Source organism: Trachemys scripta, chromosome 11 (genome assembly GCF_013100865.1).
Source record: "Trachemys scripta elegans isolate TJP31775 chromosome 11, CAS_Tse_1.0, whole genome shotgun sequence".
NCBI lineage: Eukaryota > Metazoa > Chordata > Testudines > Emydidae > Trachemys > Trachemys scripta.
The window spans coordinates 80,756-102,986 of NC_048308.1; the positions used below are offsets into that span (position 1 = coordinate 80,756).

The 22,231-nt window shown below is 57.6% G+C and overlaps 1 protein-coding gene across 2 annotated transcripts in view; it reads left to right on the forward strand.

Moving 5' to 3' along the window:
• Positions 1–301: 301 nt before the first annotated feature.
• PTPRN (protein tyrosine phosphatase receptor type N) overlaps positions 302–22,231 on the forward strand; it is a 32,711-nt gene continuing 10,781 nt past the window's right edge. The window contains exons 1-12 of one of the 2 annotated variants that reach the window (XM_034786050.1): positions 302–476; positions 1,785–1,835; positions 2,343–2,456; positions 2,723–2,828; positions 6,220–6,454; positions 6,931–7,270; positions 12,495–12,611; positions 12,841–12,875; positions 16,829–17,166; positions 17,623–17,709; positions 18,068–18,147; positions 18,551–18,615. In XM_034786050.1, coding sequence (XP_034641941.1) covers positions 374–476; positions 1,785–1,835; positions 2,343–2,456; positions 2,723–2,828; positions 6,220–6,454; positions 6,931–7,270; positions 12,495–12,611; positions 12,841–12,875; positions 16,829–17,166; positions 17,623–17,709; positions 18,068–18,147; positions 18,551–18,615 — 1,671 coding nt within the window. In that variant the 5' untranslated portion in view covers positions 302–373. Of the gene's footprint in view, positions 1,836–2,342; positions 2,457–2,722; positions 2,829–6,219; positions 6,455–6,930; positions 7,271–12,494; positions 12,612–12,840; positions 12,876–16,828; positions 17,167–17,622; positions 17,710–18,067; positions 18,148–18,550; positions 18,616–22,231 lie in introns of both variants that reach the window. The other variant, XM_034786049.1, reaches the window with a different exon arrangement.

The window sequence follows — 22,231 nt, forward strand, 5'->3', positions numbered from 1 at the left end:
GCCCCAGTTCAGGCTTTTGCTGGTTCTCTTGGTTCTTCCGCCATTCTCCCTCATGCTTTCACCGCTTCCCGCGGTCAGCGAGCTCCTCTGCTTCAGCACTCACCGCTTCACATCTGTCAGTGGGGAGCCTGGTCCTGAGGACACCCGGCTGCTGCCTCTGTCGCGCTCGGATCCTCCTGGAACCTGCTTTTGGACGAATGCGCCTTGTTGAGCTTCCCCACATATAGCCATCTCCCTGCACAGGTTTACGATGCCCTTCTTAGGGAGATGGTTATAGGCCATTTCCTTTGACTACCCTTGTTTTACTGCTGCAAGTCCCTTATTGCAAAACACTGCTAGTGCATTCAGCATCCCACTGCTGCCACCTACAGTCATGGATCCACAGGGTCAGTGCTGCACCCCCAGCTTCGGAACAGTCTCTTGGAGGAACCCCTTCCATGCGCCAGACCCCCTGGGGGTCTCATTCTTCCTTCAGGGTAAGCCTTGCGGCCTCACCAGCTCCTGAGACTGATCCTCTGGGGGTCCCGCCCTCCTGCTTCACGCTGAGGCAGACGCTGTCCACTCTGCGGCGGTTAATGCACCGCAGCCAGTGTTTGCAGTGACACTCGGGCAGCGGATGTCAGCGCAGTCGGGTGGGTGTATTCGTTAGCCGGGACACAGCACAGGCTGTCTTTGGGCTCTGCTTTAACCTTCAGTTCTCTGTGCTCCCCTAAGTCCATCCTGGTCAGCCCAGAGCCCAGCCCAGCCCAGCTCTGTCTGTGTCTCCATCTCACCTCCCTGGTCAGATCCCAGGTGAGAGCCCCTGACTGCTTCCAGCAGCCGGCTCTTCTCCCCACCTCGCCAGCCCTTTGTCGGGGGGATAGTGCCCCGCCTCCCTGCTGAGAGGTGAGGAAATCCCCCACCCCCATGCTGGTTGCTGGGGGTGAATGCCCTGGTGACTGGATTTGCCGTTATCCTTGGGGATTCTCCATTGATTTGGGGTTGGCCTGGGTCAGTCCTTTGTGATGACTGAGGTTAAGATTTAGTCAGGGCCAGGTCGTGGGCAATAAACGTGAATTCACTGAAGCCCGTGACCTGCCCCTGACTTTGACTAGACATAGCCCTGACAAATGGGGAGGGAGGGTTCAGCACCCCCCACTTCTCGGCTCCAGGGTCCCCCCACTCCTGCTGCGGTGAGTGGGGGCTCCAGGGTCCCCCATGCAGTGGCTGGGAGCTCTGGGGTCCCCCCACCGCCTGTGGGTCCCCCTGCTGCCCATGGTGGCTGGGAGCTCCGGGGTTCCCCCAGCAGAGCGGGGTCTGGAAGCTGGGCGGGGCAGCTGGAGCTCCTGGGTCCCCCTGCTGTCCCGCTGCGGGTGGGGGACCCGGGCAGAAGGTGGCACGGAAGTTGCTGAAATCACAGATTCCATGATCTCCGTGACATAATCGTAGGCTTAGTGATGACCCACCGTAGCTCAGAAGGCTGGGGGCACCCACACCTGTCTCTTCGCTTGCCCTGAGCACAAACAGTCCATCCCCCCCTTCCCCCCACTGGATAACAATGCAGCATATAGGGGAAACTGAGGCATACATAAGGGTCATAAACATTTCCCACTTTGTCCCAGGCACCTAGTGAAGTGGGCAGGGGGGGCAGCATGCTGTGTGCCAGCTGCAGTGCATGTTGGGGGTGGAGTCCCTGTGGGTTGCGAGGGGGGGGTCCTGCCCCTGGAGGGCCCCCCCGTTCCCTCCCTGCATGCTGGCTGTTTGTCTGTTTGGGGGGGTGCTAACTGTCCCCGTGTCTGTCCCAGGCTGCCTGTTCGACAGGAGACTCTGCTCCCAGCAGGAGGTCTGTGTGCAGGGTAAGTGACCTGGGGGCGGCCCCAGCTCCGGCTCGGTGTGGGGGAAGGGGGGCAGGAGCTGGGAACGGTGCCCTCTGGCTCGGCGGGGTGAGCTGAGTCCTGCCAGGACCTGGGGCCTTGCTGTGGTGATGCCCAGCTGTGAAAGGCGATTCCGGGGGGAGCTGCCAAGGCTGGAGCACCTGCTGTGGGGGGGGACTTAGGGGGCAGGTGGAAGACGGGTTCGGGAGGGGTAAAGCTGCCCCCAGCTCCCCTCCTCCACCAGTGACTTTGGGCTGCCCTGGCACGTGCTGATCTCTGGGGCCCATGCTGGCTGCAGTGTCCCCTTCCAGAGCGGCTGGTGGCTGCTCCATAGCAGGGTGAATGAGGGGGGGAACCAGGGGCCCGTCCCACAGCCTCCCCCCCCACAGCCTCCTGGCCTGGCCCGCGGGAGCTGAGCTCGCTGCCCCGTGGCTCCTCTGGGCCCAGCGCTGAGCCCCCAGGCTGGCACCGTCTCTGCTCTGCTCCTAGATGGCTTGTTTGGGCAGTGCCAGGAAAGCGCGGCCCGCGACAGGCCCTACTTCCAGGTCACCTCGCCGGTGCTCCAGCGCCTGCAGGACGTGTTGCGCCGCCTCACGGCACAAGGTGAGCCCCGGCGGGGGGGCTGGGCACCCGCGGGCTGGGCTGGGAGCAGGTTGGGACCCAGGTGGTCCCGGTGGGTGGGGTTCAGCCCCTCCCTGGGACAGGGGCACGTCAGCCCATGAGGTCGGTCCCGCAGCGGTGCCACCGGTGCCCTGCCAGGATGGCCTGTTTCCTCTCGTCATGGCAATGGCGCCTGGCATCTCCGTGGGAACTGACTCCCGCCCCTTCGGATCTGTGCTCTGATTGGCTGCCTCTCTCCCCATGGACAGGGTTGTCGTGGCAGGATGACATCACACAGTACGTGATCTCCCAGGAGATGGAGCAAATTCCCAGGCTGCGTCCGCCCCCTGCACGGGAACCAGTGGCCAAGGAGAGGTAGGGCCGGGTTGGGCTGCCTGTCCGTCCGTCTGGCCGTCCCCAGAGGCACCCCAGAGCCTGTGCCACCCTCCTCGCAGCAGCTCCCACCCCACACGCTGTCCTACCAGGGTGGCACGAAGGGTGCAGTTGGGTGTCAAGTGCCCGTTCTGGCTGGGGCGTCTCCCCATTGGTAGGCGTTGGGCCAGCCACCTTGCCCGCTGCGGCTGAGTGAGCTGCTGGCACCCGCTTGCCTCTGCGCCCTGGGCAGAGGTAGGGGGATCTGTGATGGGAGTGTCTGGCTTACCCCAGCTGGCCCCTGCAGGGAGCAGGCCCCGGGGCTCCCCCAACCCCTGCTGCCCAGGGCCACACCCAGAATTCAAAGAGGTAGCTCCTCTCCTGCACCCCCCAGCCGCTTCCTGTGTGACCCCGGGAGCTGGCTGGTCGGGCACGGGAGCCCTGAGGGTGCTCAGGGTGGACCCTGCTGTTATGGGTTGCATTTCTCCCCCTCCCCCCCACCCCCGGAGTGCCACCTGATGTACTGGAATGCCACTGAGCCCACCCGTTCCACTAGCCTGGGCTCCCTCGCCCCGTCCTGCTGTGCCAGGCCCTCAAACCCCCTCCACCACACACAGGTAGGGACACGCCCAGCTGTAGAAAGACACAGACACTGAGATCAGCTCTGCATGGGATGAATCAGCTAGGGGATTGCCCAGTACTGCACCCCAAAACTGTATTGTCTTGCACTGCACAGAAATCTGTACAGCGTAAGCTTATGAAAATCACCCTCCCTCAATGTGGAGGAAGATATGCACAGCTCTCCCCCCCCCCCCCCCCGTGCAGTTATGAATTGCACAAACTGGTTTAAAGAAAACAAAACAAGTTGATTAGCTGCAAAAGATAGATTGTAAGTGATTATATGGGATAGCAAATAGATTCTAGGACTGGAAGGGACCTCGAGAGGTCATCAAGTCCAGTCCCCTGCCCTCATGGCAGGACCAAATACTGTCTAGACCATCCCTGATAGACATTTATCTAACCTACTCTTAAATATCTCCAGAGATGGAGATTCCACAACCTCCCTAGGCAATTTATTCCAGTGTTTAACCACCCTGACAGTTAGGAACTTTTTCCTAATGTCCAACCTAGACCTCCCTTGCTGCAGTTTAAGCCCATTGCTTCTGGTTCTATCCTTAGAGGCTAAGGTGAACAAGTTTTCTCCCTCCTCCTTATAACACCCTTTTAAATACCTGAAAACTGCTATCATGTCCCCTCTCAGTCTTCTCTTTTCCAAACTAAACAAACCCAATTCTTTCAGCCTTCCTTCATAGGTCATGTTCTCAAGACCTTTAATCATTCTTGTTGCTCTTCTCTGGACCCTTTCCAATTTCTCCACATCTTTTTTGAAATGCGGTGCCCAGAACTGGACACAATACTCCAGTTGAGGCCTAACCAGAGCAGAGTAGAGCAGAAGCAGATCACTGAGCAAATAAAGCAAACACGCAAACTAAGCTTAATACACTAAAGAAACTGGCTACAAGTGGTAATTTCTCACCCTAAATGTTGTGTTAAGCAGGTTGCAGAGATTCTTGAAGGACAGCTGCTCTGGCTGGAGTTTTAAGCTGCAAGGTATTTCTTTCACAGGCCAGATACCTTTTCCAGCCAGGGCTCTGCTCCACTCCCCCCATCAGCCCTTGTTTCTTAGATGTTCTCTGCCCTCATTCTGGGGATTCAGTGAAGAACTGACCCTGATTAACTCCCCAGCCTTAAACAGGATTTGCATATGGTGGGAATCCTTTGTTTCCCAGTTTGATCCCCACCCCCTACTAGTGGAGAAATACTAGCAGTCCAAGATGGAGTCCAGTACCAGGTGACATGATCACATGACCCTGCAGTGTCAAAGCAGCTTCTCAGGAAGGTGGGAGATTAGCATCTTCAAAGTCCTGTTGTTCTCCCTAATGGCCCATCCAGGCTGTTTGCATTCTGCCTGGAGGGCGTTCCCCTCCCCCCAGCCCCATGTAAACCCACTTGTAATTGTTACATAGTCAATATTCCTAACTTCAGATACAGAAATGATACAGGCCTACACATTGGATAATCACATTCAGTAAATCACAACCTTTCCAATGTTACCTCTGTAACAATGCTGAGAGTGCCAATTCAGGACAAATCGCTCAGGGCAGTCACAGCCCAAGGCTGGGGTCCTTTGCACACCCAGGCACCAAACCAGCCCAACAGAGAGGATTTCGGTTTTACCCCACTGGCTAACCACAAGTCTCACAAGCAATTCCCTCAGACACTCCAGTTTCCCAGTATCACCACCAGTGCCACATGTTATGGGGACAAATGGTTATGAAAACCAATACCCCAGTAAAAGAAAAAAGTTCTCTCGATCCCAAAGCACCAAGCCCCAGACCCAGGTCAATGTACAAATCAGATCTTACCCACAAATCATGCTGTTGCCAGTCCTTTAGCATCTAAAATCTAAAGGTTTATTCATAAAAGGAAAAAGATAGAGATGAGAGTTAGAATTGGTTAAATGGAATCAATTCCATATAGTAATGGCAAAGTTCTTGGTTCAGGCTTGTAGCAGTGATGGAATAAACTGCAGGTTCAAATCAAGTCTCTGGAACATCCCCAGCTGGGATGGGTCATTCAGTCCTTTGCTCAGAGCTTCAGTATGTAGCAAAGTCCCTCCAGAGGTCAGAAGCAGGATTGAAGACAAGATGTAGATGCGGCATCAGCCTTTTATAGTCTCTTGCCATGTGGTCTTTGCTTTTTGTCCCAAGGACAAGCTGTCCAGCACATGGCATAGAAAAACCTCTGAGCTCTGTCCATAGGCCTGTCCCTGCCTTGCTGAGTCACAGGGTGTATCTCCCTTCTCTCAATGGGTCAGTTTGTGTCGCTGATGGTCCTTAATGGGCCATCCAGCAGGCTAGGCAGTGCTGACGCCAACTTGTCTGGGGTGTCACCCAGAAGCACAGCACAAGTTTGAAATATAGACAGTCTTGAGCCAATCCGTATTACTTTAAATCCAAAAATGATCCATGCACCCAGATAGCATCATCATAACCAGCAAACCAGAACCTTGTCTTAGACACCTTATTTGACCCCCTTTATACAAGATTTGGTGCCACTATAGGACCTTGGTTGTCACAATGATCTGTACGATCCTAGTTCATGTTAATACATCACAACCTCACATGGCCCATCTTGTATAAAACCTCTTAGTTATGCCATATTCACCTCAGAACAATATCTCGATGAAGAATATGGGGCATAGTGTCTCACCTGCAGCCTGTGTTTCTGGGGGCCCCAGGGCTGGGTGTCTGGCCCCAGCTCTTCTGCTTCTCGGGGCTGGTGGGGAAGAAGCGGGAGCCGTGTCACTCTCCAGGGCTGTCGTGTCTCTAAGGTTCTCACTGCTGCATGCCGCTCCCCGGATGGCCCTGTTCCCGTCAGAGCTCAGTCAGTTGGGCAGCGCCCTGCAGATGGCTCCGCGCCCGCTGCCAGCCAGTGCCAAGAAGTCCCCGCGCCTGGAACCGCTGCCCCCCGCCCTGCTGCAGCGATACCTGGAGCTTCTGCTGCTGGGCCCCCCGCCTGAGCTGGGCTATGAGGAAGGCCTGCTGCACCCCTATTCGTACCACAAGGTGAGTGGGGGGCAGGCCACCTTCCTCTGGCCCTGACACGGGGCCCAGGAGGCCTTGGGTGGGTGGGGCAGAGCGGGACGGGCAGATGAGACAGACACCCTGGCCAAGCCCAGCCCCGGCGGAGACAGCAATAACAGCTCCACAGAGATGCTGGCTGCACTCGTCTCTGGCTGGCTCCCTGGTGGGGGGCCCCCCAGGAACTGGGGTGTTCTGGCTGATCATCCCATCCTGCCTCACTATGTGCCTGATGGACGCAGATTCTGTGTCACCAGCATGTCTATAAACTGTTGTGCAATGCAGCTGTTAACCAGCAGCCACCCCCACCCCAGAGGTGGTTGCATCTCCGCACCGGGCGAGGGGTCCCTCTTCTCTAGGGTTTTGGGGAGGAGGTGTTAGCACTGCAGCCCATGGTAAACTGCTCTCTGGGTGGCTGTTCCTGGCACTGAGGGTGCGATGGTTCTGTGCTTTGGTTACAGTTTGGCTACCAGGATGGTGCGCGGCAGCTGAGCCCTATCCGGGGCAATTCGGCCAGGCAGAGCCCTGAGCCCCCCGCTCTCCTTGGCAGAGCCCCTGCCCAGGCCTCCCAAGCCCTCTTTGGGGCCAGCCCCATCCCTTCCTATGGGGGGCAGCCAGGGCTGGACGGGGGGCATCTCTTCCAGGACCTGGGCATGCTCTACCTGCCGAGAGAGAAGGCAAGCCGGTTGGCCCCTGCCAGCATGAAGGCCCAGCACGGCCAGGGGCTCCCCCCGGACTACGCCGAGCCCGACGAAGAGAACAGACAGCAGCAGCCTGCCCTGGGTCCCCAGGTGCAGTCAGGTAACCCCTGCCTTCCAGCCAGTCGCCCGCAGACTCCTAGGACACCTGGACCGGCCCAGCCAGGGGTTTGTCCAGCCTGCTCGGACGACGGGGATTCCCCAGCCCCCCTTGGGAGCCTGCTCCGGAGCGTTGGAAAGCTTTTCCCGGTCGCTAACAGTCCCCCTGGCTGCAGGTTAAGCCCATTGCTGCTTGTCCTGCCTTCACTGGACACAGAGAACTATTGCTCTCCGGCCTTTCCGTAACAGCCCATAGCATATTGGGAGCCTGTTCTCAGGCCCCCCTCAGTTGCCTTTTCTCCAGACTAAACATGCCCCCGCTTTTCACCTTTCCTCAGAGGTCGGGTTTTCGAATCCTTTGATCAGGTCTGTTGCTTTGCTCTGGACTCCAATTTATCCGCATCTTTCCTGAAGTGCAGCGCCCAGAACTGGACACGGCTCCAGCTGAGGCCTCCCTAGTGCTGAGCAGAGCGGGACAGTGACCTCCCATGTCTGACATACGACGCTCCTGTTCATCCACTCAGAATGAGAGTCGCCTTTTTCTCACATTGTTGACTCCTATTCAATATTCAACCCCCAGGTCCTTTTCAGCAGCACTGTTACCGAGACAGTTAGTCCCCAGTTTGTATCTGAGTTTTCCTCCCGAAGTGTGGTACCTTGCACTTGTCTCTATTGAATTCGTCTTGTTGATTTCAGACCAGTTCTCAATTGTCAAGGTCGCTTTGGATTCTGATCCTGCCTCCAAAGTGCTTGAGACCTCTCCCAGTTTGGTGTCATCTGCAACCTCTCCACTCCATTATCACGTCATGAATGAAAATATTAAATACCGGACCCAGGACTGACCCCTGCAGAACCTCACTAGATACACACTCCCAGTTTGACAATGAACCCTGGATCACTACTCTTCGGGTGAGGCCTTTCAGCCAGTTGTGAACCCACCGGATAGGAATTTCACCCATTGCCCTAGTTTGTTTAGGAGAATGTCATGTGGGACTGTACCAAAAGCCTTACTGACATCCAGATACATCACGTTGTCACGGAGTATTGGGGGACTCAGGGCCCTGCACCCCCGGCTTCCTGCGATTCACCATGACTCTCAGCCAGCCAGTAAAGCAGAAGATTTATTTGGATGACAGGAATACGGTCCAAGACAGGTCTTGCAGGCACAGACAACAGGGCCCCCCTCAGTTAGGTCCAGCTTGGGGTCCCAGGGCATGCCAGCCCACCCCCCTTTGGGGGGTCAGAGCCATCTCTGCCTCCCAGCCATCTCTCCAGCCTGCTTCCAGCACTCTGCCTTCAGCGACCCCTCCCACAGCCTTTGTTCAGTTTCCTGGGCCCCGGAGTCACCTGACCTCCAACCCCCTCCTGGGTTCTCATGTTACAAGCTCAGGTATGTTCCCTCGGGCAGACTCCCATCCTCCGATGCAGACCATCCTAGTCACTCTCCCCTCTCAGCATTCCCACACCCCAGCAAGAACAGTCCCAGTTCATCACACATGTCCACTGCTCCCCCCAGCCACCGGGCCAGTGACCCTGTCAAAGGAGGAAGTGAGGTTGGTTTGACATGATTTGTTCTTGGCGAAGCCATGCTGGCTGCTCCTTCTAAACCGGTTAGCCTCAAGGTGCTCGCAAACTGATTAATATTTTGTTCCAGTATCTTTCCAGGTATCAAAGGTATCAAATTCCCTGGGTCCTCCTTGTTCCCCTTTTTACAGATAGGGTCTGTGTCTGCCATTCTCCAGTGCTCTGGGACCTCACCCATCCTCAAGGAGTTCCTGAAGATAATTGCTAAGGGTTCAGAGATTGCTTCAGCTACTCCCTTAAGTACCCTGGGATGAGTTTCATCAGGCCCTGCCAATCTGAATACACGTAACTCCTCCAAATAGACTTTAACGTATTCGTCCCCTATTTCAGCTTGTTCCCTCCCCCTTGTTGTTAATGGTAAGTGTGTTGAGTGTCTGGTCATCGTGAACCTTTCTAGTGAAGACTGAAGCAAAATAGGCCTGAAACACCTCGGCCTTCTTGATGTCATCAGGTATTCGCCCCCCTTCCCCGCTAAGGAGAGGACCTGCACGTTCCTCTGTCTTTCTCTTGCTTCTAATTTATTTAAAGAACCTCTTCTTGTTGCCTTTTCTCTCCCTTGCTAGCTGGAACTCGTTTGGTGCCTCAGCCTTTCTGAACTTGCTCCTACGAGCCTGTGCTATTCCGTTGTACCCCCCCTTAGCAATTAGTCGGTCTCCACTTTTGGTAAGATTCCTTTTTGAGTTTCGGGTCATTAAATCGCTCCCGCTGGAGCCACGTTGGCCTCTTATAGTTCTTCCCATCTTCCCTTTGCATTGGACTAGTCTGCAGTTGTAACGTGACTATTGTCTCCTGGGAAAACTGCCAGCTTTCCTCAACTCTGTTAGCCCTTAGGTTCCCTTCCCATGCACCTGACCTCCCGTTCTCTGAGTTAGTTCACGGCTGGTTTCTGGAATCCATTGTCCTTAGTCTGCGGCTCTCGCTCCGTTCCTCAGAATCCTGCAATCCGTCCTTCCGTGATCACTGTCGCCCAAACTGCCTCCACCTTCCGCTTCGCTACCACCTCCTCCCTGTTGGCCAGAATCTAGTCTACAATGGCTGTCCCCCTGGTTACTTCCTCCGCGTTCTGGAACAAAAAGTCCCCAGTACGTTCCAAGGGCTTATTGGAAATGGTGGTGTCCCGGATCCCCACGAGCGGTGCTCCGTCCCCAGCTTTGGAACAGTCTCTTGAAGGAACCTGGCAGTGGGCCAGGCCCCAAAAGGGTCTCACTCTTCCTCCAGGGGAAGCCACACGGCCTCCCCACCATCTGAACCTCTGGGGCAGCAGCCCCCCTGCTTCGCGGTGTGAGGCAGACCCAGGTAGAGACTTGCCCACTCCCCAGATCAATGCCCCTCACCCAGCATTTGCAGTGACAGCGCTGTCGAAACAGTTGGGGTTTCATTCACTGGCACGCAGCACAGGACGTCCTGCAGTTGGGTGAGGGGAAGGCCAGTCAAAGCATCGTCCCCGTCCATTCTGGTCAGCCCAGAGCCCGGCCCAGCTGTCGTGAGCCCCAGGTTCAGGCTCGCTGGCTCTGCCTGACCTGGGTTAGTTGATCCTCCAGCAGTCAGCTCTTCTCACCCCTTTCCCATCCTCTGTTCCCAAGCTGGGGGATAGCGCTCAGCCTCCCTGCGAGGAGGGGGGACCATCTATCACGCTGTCCTGCAGCCAGCAGGTGTGGGGACCAGCCTCGGGGCAGGGTACAGACTGCACACTGCCTGTGAGTTCTGGCCTGAGATTTCACCACCCAGTTAAGTGTGACCTCCTCAGGTACACTCACAGCCCAAACAGGGCATGGGGTCCAGTCTGCGTAGGTACCCCCATCTGGCTGGCTCACCTTTGTGCCCGTGGGTCCCTTACACCGCGGATCACAGCCCTAGTCAGGCCACGCCCAGTCCCAAAGCACCAGTCACTTATCTAAAGTGCAGCTGACCTGGGGGGTCTCACCATAGTCAATGCTTGTAGCCAAGCCTCTAATACACAAGCTACCGATCTCTTAAACAGGCAAAGGAAACGTGTTGTTTACAAGGTTAAAGCAGGTGACCATAGCTACACCGATGGTTACAATCTTAAGTTTCCAAAGGTAATAGAGACTGCTGTCATAAGCAAGCTCTGTATGACCTTCAGGGCTAACCCCAGCTAAGTTGCTGGGGGTCACTTGCCAATGCCTAGAAACCTTGCGCCCTGGAGTCCGAGCAGCACCGAGATCCGGCTCCTCCTGGGGAGGGGATTTTATTCCCTTCCTCCCATGTGCTCTGAGCTGCAAACTCAACTGAGGGGAGGAATCCACTTGCACGACTGGTCTCCAGGGGGAGGGAAGAGCAGAGCACCGGCCTTTTGTACTTTCACATCCCATGCTAGTTCGTCAGGCTTCGATGGACCTGCCCTGGGGGCAGGACCTAACACCTGCTGTCAGAGACCGGCCCTTCGCACGAGTGGCTGGTGACTTACACACTCACTGGCTCACAACACAAATGCTTAAATACCCCCGTACAGCATGGGATGCACTTGTGATAAGTGAGATGGATGCTGGCAGCCACTCACAGGCAATCAATAAACACTAAGCAGCACACACGTCCTTGGGCTTCTAATGCCTGTTTTACCAGCACTAATGCACAGGGCAGCCAGGCGGGTTCCAGCCAGGGGGCCTTGCCGTGAGCTGGTACCAATTCTGCCAGCCTCACGCCGTCTCCCCTGGGTTGTTGTGGCGAGAGGGCAATGACCTGTGACTGGATTCACCGTTGATCTGGGGTCAGCCTTGGACAGTCCTTTTTCCGGTGGCCCATCCCGGCTCAGACAGCTGAGCAACATTCACTCCTCTCTCTGCACACAGTCCTCCCCCCACCCCCCGCTCCCCATGTGAAATATAGGGGAAACTGAGCCACGCATCGGGCTCATACAATATCCCCCTTTGGCACTGTGGGGTTTTGCCGTGTGACTTTTCCAGCAGATGTCTGGGTAGTCTACGTTCCCCATTACTGCCAGTCTGAGGCAGCTCTTGCATAAGGCTGCGAGTTGGTCACAGATTCCGTGACTTTCCGCGGCCTCCGTGACTTCCACAGCTGCCGGTGCGGCTCACCCTAGGGCTGCCCCGGAGGCCATCGGAGCAGCAGTGCCTGGGGGCCTCGGGGTGGCAGGGACAGTCAGCACCTCCCGCTCCCCCCTCCCCCAGCAGGGGCCAGCTGTCAGCCCTTGGGGCCACCCAGAGCAACGGCCCCCAGGAGCTGCCAAGTTTTAGTCACGAGTATTTATAGTAAAAGTCAGGGACACGTCACGGGCATGAATGTTTTGCTTATTGCATGAGACCTGTCCCTGACTTTTACTAAAAATACCCGTGACTAAATCTTCGCCTTAGTCATGCAGCTCCCTCTCCCCTTCCTCCTCCTCTGGGCCCCAGGGTGGGGGCTCTGCCCCGCCCCGCCCCAGCAGGTGTCTCCTGTCCCTTCACCCCCTGGATCCCGACCTCGCTGGGCCCAGCAGGCATTGGCTGAGGTGCTGCCTCCCCGCCCAGACTGAGAGTCTCTCACCTAGCAGACATTCCCCGCGTCTCCATTGCATCCAGACCCTGGGGATGGGGTGGCCCCTGCCAGCTGTCGGGTGCCTGGCGCTGGGCTGCCCGTTGCTCCGTGGGCAGGATCCCAAAGCGAGCGCTGTCTCCCTCCTGCAGATGCAGCCCTGCAGAGACTTGTGGCGGTGCTGGCCGACTACGGGGTGGGGCTGCAGGACCTGAGTCCCCAGCAGCTCGGCAGCCTCTCCGCCCTGCTGCAGCTGCTCCAGCGCCCCGGTGAGTGGGGCTGACTGGGCAGGGGAGGATGGGCAGGGCGCGGGGCAGAGAGACGAGAGATGCCAGCACTGCACCTTCTAATCTGGGATGCGCTGCCTGTCCGCCCTGGAGAGGGGGAGGACGTTGCCCCCTCCTGGAATCTGCCTGATTCCTCCCGCCGTGCCCCAGCTGCTTTCTTTGTGCCTGGAGCAGTGCATGAGCCTTGAAATGTCCTTTTCTCTACCGGCAGGTGGGTTTGGCCAGGAGGCTCCGGAGGCCAAGCGGGTAAGTCTAGCCGTTCCCCGCCGCACAGGGCAGCGTCCCAGCCCCAGTCCCAGGGCTGTGCTGAGCCTGGCAAGGCCGGTTGCTGGGGGGTCCACAGCCCCCTGTGGTCGGGAAGGGGTCACCGGGTCAGACCTCCGAAGGCCAGCGGAGACCGTTGGGGTCCCCTAGCCTGAGCCCTGCCCTGAGTCCGGGCCTGTCTGACCTAGAGCAGGTGGCTTAGAAAAACCTCCATCCTGGATTCAGAAACCGCTAGTTGTGGGGAATCCACCCCGGCCCTTGGTGAGTGGTTCCAGCGATTAATCACCCTTCCTGTCAAACCGGTCTTATTGCCAGTCCATGTGCGTCTAGCTTCGTCCTCCAGCCGCTGGACCTTCCGCTGCTAGACAGACAAGCCCATTAGCAAATATTTCTTCCCCACATAGGTACTTAGACTGGGATCACGTCACCCCTGAACTTTCTCTTTAAGCTACATAGATTCTGCTCCTTGAATCTGTCGCTCTAAGGCAGGTTTTCCAATCCTTTAATCCTTCTCGGGGCTCTTCTCTGCCCCTCTCCAATTTATCAACATCCTCCTTGAACTGTGGGCACCAGAACTGGGCACCGGATTCCTGCAGCGTCGCATCAGTGCCAAGGACAGAGGTAAAATAACCTCCCTGCTCCTTCTCGGGATGCCCCCGGTGATGCAGCCAAGGATCACATTAGCCCTTTTGGCTACACTGGGAGTTCGTCTGAGTATCCGCCATGACCCCAAGTCCTTTTCAGAGTCCCTGCCCCCCAGGATCGAATCCCCCATCCTGTAAGTAAAGCCAATGTTCTTTTCCTAGAAGTCTGACTTCACCTTTGGCCTTATTAAAATGTGTCTTGTCTTGAGTCCAACTTACCAAGTGATCAGATTGTTCTGTATCAGTGCCCTGTCCTCTTCGTTATTGCCCACTCCCCCAATTTCTGTGTCTGCTGCAGACTTTATCAGAGATGATTTTGTTTTCTTCCATGTCATTGATAAAAACATTAAATAGTGCAGGGCCAAGAACTGATCCCTGCAGGACCCCTCTGGAAACCCACCTGTTTAGTGATGATTCCGCATTTACAGTTCTCTTTTGAGACCTATTAGCTAGTTATTAATCCATTTAACGTGTGGCCATCTTACCTTTATATCCTTCTAGTTTCTTAATCAAAATGTCATGCGGCACCGAGTCAGAAGTCTACGTATATTACAGCCACGCTGTTACCTTTACCAACCAAACTTGTAATCCCACCCAAAAAAATATCAAGGTAGTTTGACAGGATCTATTTTCCATAAACCTCTGCTGATTTGCATTAATTACATTCTATTACCCTCCTTCAATTCTTTATTAATCAAATCCCATTATCAGCTGTTCCTCCATTATTTTTCCTGGGAATAATGTTGGACTGACAGGCCTATAATTACCTGGGTCATCCCACTTACCCTTTTTAAATAATGGCACAACATTTGTTTTCTTCCAGTCTGCTGGAACTTTGCTGGTGTTCCAAGAGTTATGGAAAATCAACATTAATGGTTCAGTGAGCTCCTCAGCCAGCTCTTTTAAAACTCTTGGAAGCAAATTGTCCAAAGCTGCTGAGTTTAAAAATGTCTGACGTCACTAGCTGCCGTTTCACATCCTCCTGAGTTAATGTTGGAATGGAAAGTATCTCATCATCACCATGTGATGACTACAGCATTTTTTCCCTCCCCTAAATACAGAACAAAAATTTATTGCACTTCTGCCTTTTCTGCATTTGCATTATTTACGATTCTACCACTTCCGTTTAGTAATAGACCAATATAATTGTTAGGATTCCTTTGTTTCTAGTACACCTCTACCTCGATATAACGTGACCTGATAGAACACGAATTCAGATATAACGCGGTAAAGCAGTGCTCCGGGGGGCGGGGCTGCGCACTCCGGTGGATCAAAGCAAGTTCAATATAACGCAGTTTCACCTATAACATGGTAAGATTTTTTTGGCTCCCAAGGACAGTGTTATATCGAGGTAGAGGTGTATACTTAAACTCTTTATTGTCCTTAACTCTGCTGGCCGTACATTATTCCTGGTGTCCTTTTGCTTCCCTTATTCGTTTTCTACAAGGTATTGCTTCTGATTTATAGTTCATTACTGTCAACTTCTCTTTTCTTCCCTGTTTTATATTTTTTATAGCTGCTTTCACTTCCACTGTATGCCAAGTTGTTTTTAACCAGTGCAGCCTTCTTTCTTGAATTGTAGCTTTTTGAGCATCTAGTAAAACATTCTTAAACAATTCATAATTATCATTCACACTTTTCTGTTTGAACTCTTTCTCCCAGCTGATTTGGCTCATAATTGTTTTGAGCTTTATGAACCACTTTATGAAGCTATTTGAGCTTTATGAACCACCTTTTTAACCACTGGATATCTATGTATTACTGGTTCAGACTTTATTCTGTTTGCACATAACAAATGTGATCAAGTCATAACTTGCACCTAAGCTACAACTAATTTTTCAATCTTTGACCGTTTCCTCTTTGTCCCTCAAGATGAGGTCTAATGCAGAATTCCCCCATGTTGGATTCAGCACTGGTTTGAGTTAGGAAATTCTATAATTTTTAGATGTTCCGAGGATGTTTTAGTCCTGGCAGCACGAGACAACCAGTGTGTGTCCTTCAAACTGAAGTCCCGCCTTGAGTATATGGTTCTTTTCCCTACCCATCCTATCTGGGTGCCTGACGAGTCAATCATCCTGTTCCCTAGTGGGTTTAGGCCACTTGATCCTTCCTCAGTCGGTCATAACCATTGATTTTTGCCATGCCAGTCACCCAAATCTTCCTACCAATCAAACCAGCTGGATCAAATTTATGCTCATAAATGAGCAATTCCGGTTCCTCTGGCTTGTTCGCCAGGCTCCTACCCTTGGTGTCCAGGCAGTTAAAGAATTTCTGCTCTTCATGTCCTCTGGTGTCTTGGTGAGGACGTTCTCAGCATCACGCCTGTGTTCTCATTTCATCCCCTTGTTAGTTTAACCGCCTCTTGACTACTCTAGCCAGCCTGACCCCAAGGAGATTGGTCGACTTTCTGCGGAGATGGAGGCCAGCCAAACTCTGCAGCCCCCTCTCCTAGCACCTAGCCAGCAGTTCACCCCCAGAATCTTCTCTTCTGTCCTGCTTTGCTCGTAGGACAGGCAAGATCTCCGAGAAGGTTGCTTGGATGTTCTTCAGGGAACTGGAAGGGCCTGTGTAATCTGTGTGAGACCCCACCGAGCTCTGTCATCAGTACGGTTCGTCCCCGTTGATTGCAGCAACCTCTCGTGGCCTGGCTCTGGGAAGGCAGCACACCATCCTGTTGTCCTCCTGGCCCTTGCAGATCTTCCTAGGATAGAATCCCTGACCCGGATTGTCCATCTTCCCTGGGCGGCTGTAGCTTTTTGTGGGCAAGCTTAATTTTCTTCCCAGTTGGGCCAAGCAGCCTTCCACAGGTGTGTCCCGTACAGCCCTCCGTTCCCTTCGACCAGCTGGCTCTTCAGAGGGGTCTACTACACAGTCCAGTGCCCCAGGGGCTGGGCCTCCGGGCCCTAGGGTGCAAAGAGAATGGGTTTGCGGAGAGCAAGCTAGCCCAAGTGTGCTTTCTCCATCTGCAAATATTTATTGGCAGCCCAGGTGGGAGAAGTCCCGCGGGGGAGCGGAAGGGGGAGCGGCAGGCTGAGATTGAGGGGTGACAGCAGAACTCCAGGGTGAGTCTTGCACAGCACCTCCTGACACCTGTCCCCAGCCGGAGCTGTGTGTCTCCTCGGAGAGGTCTTGCCAAGGTCACGAGGAGACTGATTCTGGCCAAGGGCTGGTCACAGGAGCTGAGGCCCCATTCTCCCGCCTTAAGGGCTGTCGCATTTCCCCAGGTGGGGCAGACTCTGCTATGCGCCAGGCCCGGCTGCCCCGTGGGTAACGTGCCACCCTCTGCCCCAGGTGACGGAAGGGGAAATGCAGCACGGGGAGGAGCCGGAGCCACCCCCGTCCACGGTGCCTCCCCCTGAGAATCCAGCCAGTGCCGCCTCCCGGACGGAGGGGCCGAGATGGGAGGAGGTGGCTGGCCCGGCACGGGGCAGTGCCAGGCCTACGTCGGCGTCCCAGGCTGAACTGCAGGCCCCGGGGCAGGCTGCGCCCAGGGACCCCGCCGCAGGGGACGTGCTCCATCTCCCAGTGGAGAAGAAGAGCTACACGGAGCCCAGGGGCCATGGCGGGAAGGGGGAGCAGCCGGAGCCCCGGCCCGCTGAGGAGTACGGCTACATCGTCACTGACCAGAAGTGAGAGCTGCGGCTGGGGGCTGGGCCGGGGGGTGAAAGGGCCAGAGTGCACGGCTTCCTGGCTTGTATGGCTGCTGTGTCTGTGGCCATAGTGGGGAGGGGGCCACCAGCTTTCCCTGCTCTGGCCCCCGCCCCGGTGGCCGGTCTGCGGCCGATTCTCTGGGGTGTCCGTGGGGGGCACCTGGTTCTGACTGGCGGGAGCAGCCCAAGGGCCGTGCGATGCACGTGCGAGCAGCCCAAGGGCCGTGCCAGGCCCCCTCCCCCTCCTCCTCCTCCCAGCTCCTCTGCATGGCGGGGGCCTGGCAGGGCTGGGACCCACCCTGTCACTGTCTTGCTCAGGCGCCCAGCCGGGCTGACCCTTGACCCGCCTCGGGTGCTGGGGGAGGTTGTGAGCCCGGCGTCTCCCTGGGGCTCCCAGCCCGTCCCTGAGCTGCGCCTGTCTCTGCTCCCCTCCAGGCCGCTGGGCCTTGCTGTCGGTGTCCGGCTGCTGGAGATCCTGGCTGAGCGCGTCCACCTGTCCACGGCCACATTCATCAACATCAGGTGGGGCCGCGGGGGGCTCACGGGGGCCCTAGAGAGGGCAGCAGTGGAGTGTCCAGTGGGGGGCAGAGCGATGCTACACCCCTATCAGGATGCATTGCTGGAGGGGGTGGGCTGGCTTGGGGAGAGTGCAGTGGGGAGGACATAGGGCCAAGGGGTTGAGGTCTCACCCCAGTTCATCCACAGTCGCTGCCCTCTCTTTGCAGCACGTCAGCAGCTGCCCTAGCCCCCAATCTCCCTGGCTCGGTTAGGCCAGGGCACAGGGATCCGGGGGGGGGGTCTGGGCAGGGGGCACGGCCCCCTTGGCTGGGGTCTGGCCCCTCCCTGACTTGTGATGCCCAGGCCTCTCTGCTCCCTGCAGTGTCGTGGGCCCAGCTCTCACCTTCCGGATCCGGCAGAACCATCAGAACCTGTCGCTGGCGGATGTGACCGATCAGGCCGGTGAGTGGGGTGCGGCTGGGGGCTCCGGATCCTGCGAGGGAGATGCCCGGGAGCCGGCTAGGCCTGCACCACCCGGGCGAGGGGAGGCTGCGTGGGGCCCAGGCCAGGGCCCCAGTGCATGGAGTGGGGGGCTCAGGTGGGCTGGGCTGGCCCTGAGGCAAGTGATTCATTGATCCCCTTTGCCCCCCCAACACACACATCCACGGCCCCTCCCAACTCTGAGTGCCTGCTGTGATCTGCGCCCCGCACTGTAGGGCAGGGAGTGGGGGGAGGGCCCATGTCCAGATAGGAGCTGGGAAGCAGGGTGATGCCCCCATGGTATGGGGCAGGCCCTCAGCGATTCACCCCACTTGTGCTTGCCGGGGCCGTGTGCTCCCCGCCCTGACCTCTCCCCTCTCTGCAGCGATGGTGAAGTCGGAGCTGGAGGCCGAGCTGGGGCTCAAGATTGTGCAGATGGGCGTGGGGCAGGTAAGGCAGCGACCCTGCCGGAAACGCCCCGACGGGCTCCCCCCTCGGCCTGGGTCGGGCTCCCCACTGTGCCCCTGCAGCGCCACTTGTAGCTGAGTGACTGGGGACGTGGCCATGTCCCCGTGCCGGCGTCCTGGCGGTTGGGATCTGGGGGGGAGATAAGGTTATATCTTGGTGCTGGGGGGCGGCAGGGGCTGGGGCTGTCTCCTAGGGCTGCCTGCGCTGGGACCTCGGCTCCTCCCCTGCAGGGTTGTTCAGTCAGACCCCCTCCCTCTCCATCTGTGGGGCTGGCTGAGCACTAGGGGCAGGCCTGCTGCAGACTCCTAGCGGGTGAGCTGGTTAGGGTGGCCAGATAGCAAGGGTGGAAAAATCGGGGTGGGATGTAATAGGCGCCTATATAAGACAAACCCCCAAATATCAGGACTGACCCTATAAAATCGGGACATCTGGTCACCCTAGAGCTGGTGCAGTGCCCAGGACGGTCTGGCTTGAGGATGAAAATGCAGTCCGTATGGAAACGGGAAGTGGCCGGCTTGGCCCTGCCCTGGGTTCAGCCTGTCAGCGGGGTGGGGTGAGGGGCAGGGGAGAGTCCTGCCCTACGGCCTCCGTTCCCGTACAGGAGGGGCCGCGCTCGTGCTACGCGCTTGGCCGGCGCTGCGTTATCGCTGGAGCCCGCCTGGCTCCGTCACCCCAGCTGCTGGTCCCGGGTCTCCCTCTGGCACGAGGGGTCCGGCCTGTTGCTCTTCTGCCTTCAGCGGTGGTAGGTTCTCCCGGGCTAGTGCCCGCAGCGTGTCCCACCCCTCTCCCTGGGGTGCCCGGGGCGACCTGCCCGGCTGTCCCTGCTCTGAGCTTGCAGCAGTATTTAGGGCTGATGCCCGGGTTCTCACAGGCCTGTTCTCTCCCAATCCCACCCGGCGTTTGTGACCCCGGCCCCGCCACGCCAGACCTTCCCGCGCCGACGGTGTGTCCCTGCTGCGCCTTGTCCGTCTGTCAGTGCCCCAGCTACAGGGCCCCTTCGCGCGGGCTGGAGACGCACAGGCTTTCTGCTCTAGCGCCCTGGTTCAACTCCCAGGGTCGGCTGAGATGGCAGCTATCACGTTTGCCTAGTGAACTGAATTCGTCTGCCCCGTCCCTTCACCTCCCCCGAGGGCAGGAGTAAGGCCTCGGCACCATGGGCCCAGGCCAGGCCCCAGCTCCAGGAGCTGTGCAATGGGGGCAGAGAGCCTGAGCCCGTCGCTGGGGAATGGGGGGGGGGGGGGGGTGCCCTGACTGTGAGCGACGCTGCCTGGGGCTGCAGAGAGCCTGAGCCCGTCGCTGGGGAAGAGGGGCATCGCCAGGTATCGCAATGGGATGCTCACTCACAGCTCCACTGCTCTGAGGGGCCTGCTAGTCCCATCCTTGCCGGGGACTCTGTGTGGCAGGAGTGGGGAGAGTGCTGTGGGCAGATATGGCCCCACTGCTGGGATAAGTCCTGGGGATCCCCTCTGGCTGCTAGCGGTGCCGGGTGTCCGGTTTTTGACCAGAACACCTGCTCGAAAAGGGATCCTGGTGGCTCCGGTCAGCACCGCTGTCTGGACCCTTAAGTCCGGTTGGTGCGGGGCTGGCAGGCTCCTTACCCGGCTCCACGCAGCTCCTGGAAGCGGCGGCATGTCCCTGCAGCCCCTAGGTGTAGGGGCGGCCAGGGAGGCTCTGCGCGCTGCCCCCGCCCCAAGCGCTGGCTCTACAGCTCCCATTGGCTGGGAACCGCAGCCAATTGGAGCTGCTGGGACGGTAACTGTGGGCAAGGGCAGTGTGTGGAGCCCTCGTGGCTGCCCCTACACCTAGCAGCCGCAGGAACATGAAACCGCACCATGCTCCGTATTGATTGAGGTGAAAACGCCGCAGGATGGGGGCTGGCCTCAGCAGAGCCTTGAGAAGTGGGGCAGGACTCAGGGCAGAGCGTGCTGTGACTGGCACAGCCAGCCAGGCTTTGCCTCTCTGGGCAGCCAGGGGATTTCCTGGCCTTGGCTCCACTGTGGCAGCATGGACTGCGGGGTACACTTGCCTCTGCCCTGGGAAACTCCCCTGGAGGGGTGGGCCGGGTGCATGTCCCAACTGGGGGGGGGGAAGCGGTTTCTGGGGGGATGCCGATCTCCGCGCAGAGATGTCTCCTGCAGAGGAATGGCTGCCGTCGCAGTCCCCTCCGCACCGGGCACCGTGTGGGCTGAGGGTTCAAAGGAGGGGCCTGGGGGATTTGCTGCCCGGGCACAGGGGTGGTGGGGTGGGGCTGGATGAGTTCTTAGGCTCCGGTCCTGGGGCCAGAGATTTGGAGCAAGGGCCAGAATGTCCTGAAATGAGGCGGGGGGCTGCCCCGGCAAAGGGGGTGGCCTGGGCAGACTGGCACTTGGGCGCCCATCGATGAGACGCGCCTACCCCGTGCTGCACAGATCAGTGACATTCAAATGACACTTCCCTGCCATGGCCGGCTTGCCCCATGCTGCCAGGGTCACCGAGGCAGAGCCCCTGCTCTGTCGGGGTTCCCTCCCCCTGGGCGTGGGGTGTGAGCCCCAGGCTCCATTCCTGTCCCACGGGGCGATGCTGCTCTCCTGCCAGGCCCCCTTCTACCTGCTCGTCCCTGGGCCTGGGTGGACGTGCCCCATTCCTGTGGTGTCCGGCCCCGGCCCCTCCTGTCCTGCTGGCTGTGCAGTCAGGCCTGTCCCCCATTCCCACTCCCTGGTTCCTGGGCCCAGATTCTGTGGGTGGTACGAGTTTGCCCCTGGCCCAGCCTAGCTGTGCCCGGGTCACTGGGGCCAGGCAGGGCTGTGCAGGGATCTCAAGCCGCCTCGCTGAGAGGCTTGGTGGGGCCAGCCCTGTGTTACCGCCCTGTCCAGCCAGAGGAGGCCGGTGCTGTTTTTCACCTTTGTATGGCAGTGGGGGCCGCTCAGGGCAGATACTGGCCTTCTCGACCCTGAGCTGGCTGGTGAGGTGTATGAGTCCTGGGGACTTTTCATAGCTCCATAGGGTTCAAAGCCAGCAGGGACCATGACATCCTCTAGCCTCGCCCCCAACCTAGCGCAAGCCAGAGGCTTTCACCCAGCCACTGGCTTGGCTAAAGCATCGTGGGGCTGGACATGAAGCCATCGGGGGCTGGAGAAGATGCTGCTGCCCTGGGCACTTGGTCCAGTGGTTAATCGCCTGCCCTGCTAACAGTTTGTACCTCATTTTCCATGGGAATTTGTCTGGCTTCAGCCTCCAGCCGTTGCCTTTGGGTCTGCTCGGCTCTGCTCGATTAAAGAATCCGTTAGCACCTGCTGATTCCTTCGCACTAAGACAGACTTTCTCCCTGACCCACGGGCCGGGCGTGGAGAGGCCCAGCCACAAACACGGGGAATGGGACCCAGAGAAAGCAGCTGCTGCCTTCACGGATTTTAAAGACACTCCTGGCTCGATCTGGGCCCCAGGCCCAACCCGTCTGTTACTGCAGCACAGAATGGGTGGGGAACCCGAGAGACCAAGAGCCAACGGCTGGACGCTGAAACTTGGTTAGAAATTAGGCGCCCGTTGTTAACCGTGCGGGTGATTAACAAACTCCCCTGGGCAGCGGTGGCTTCTCCAGCTCTCCGGCCTGGTGCCTTCC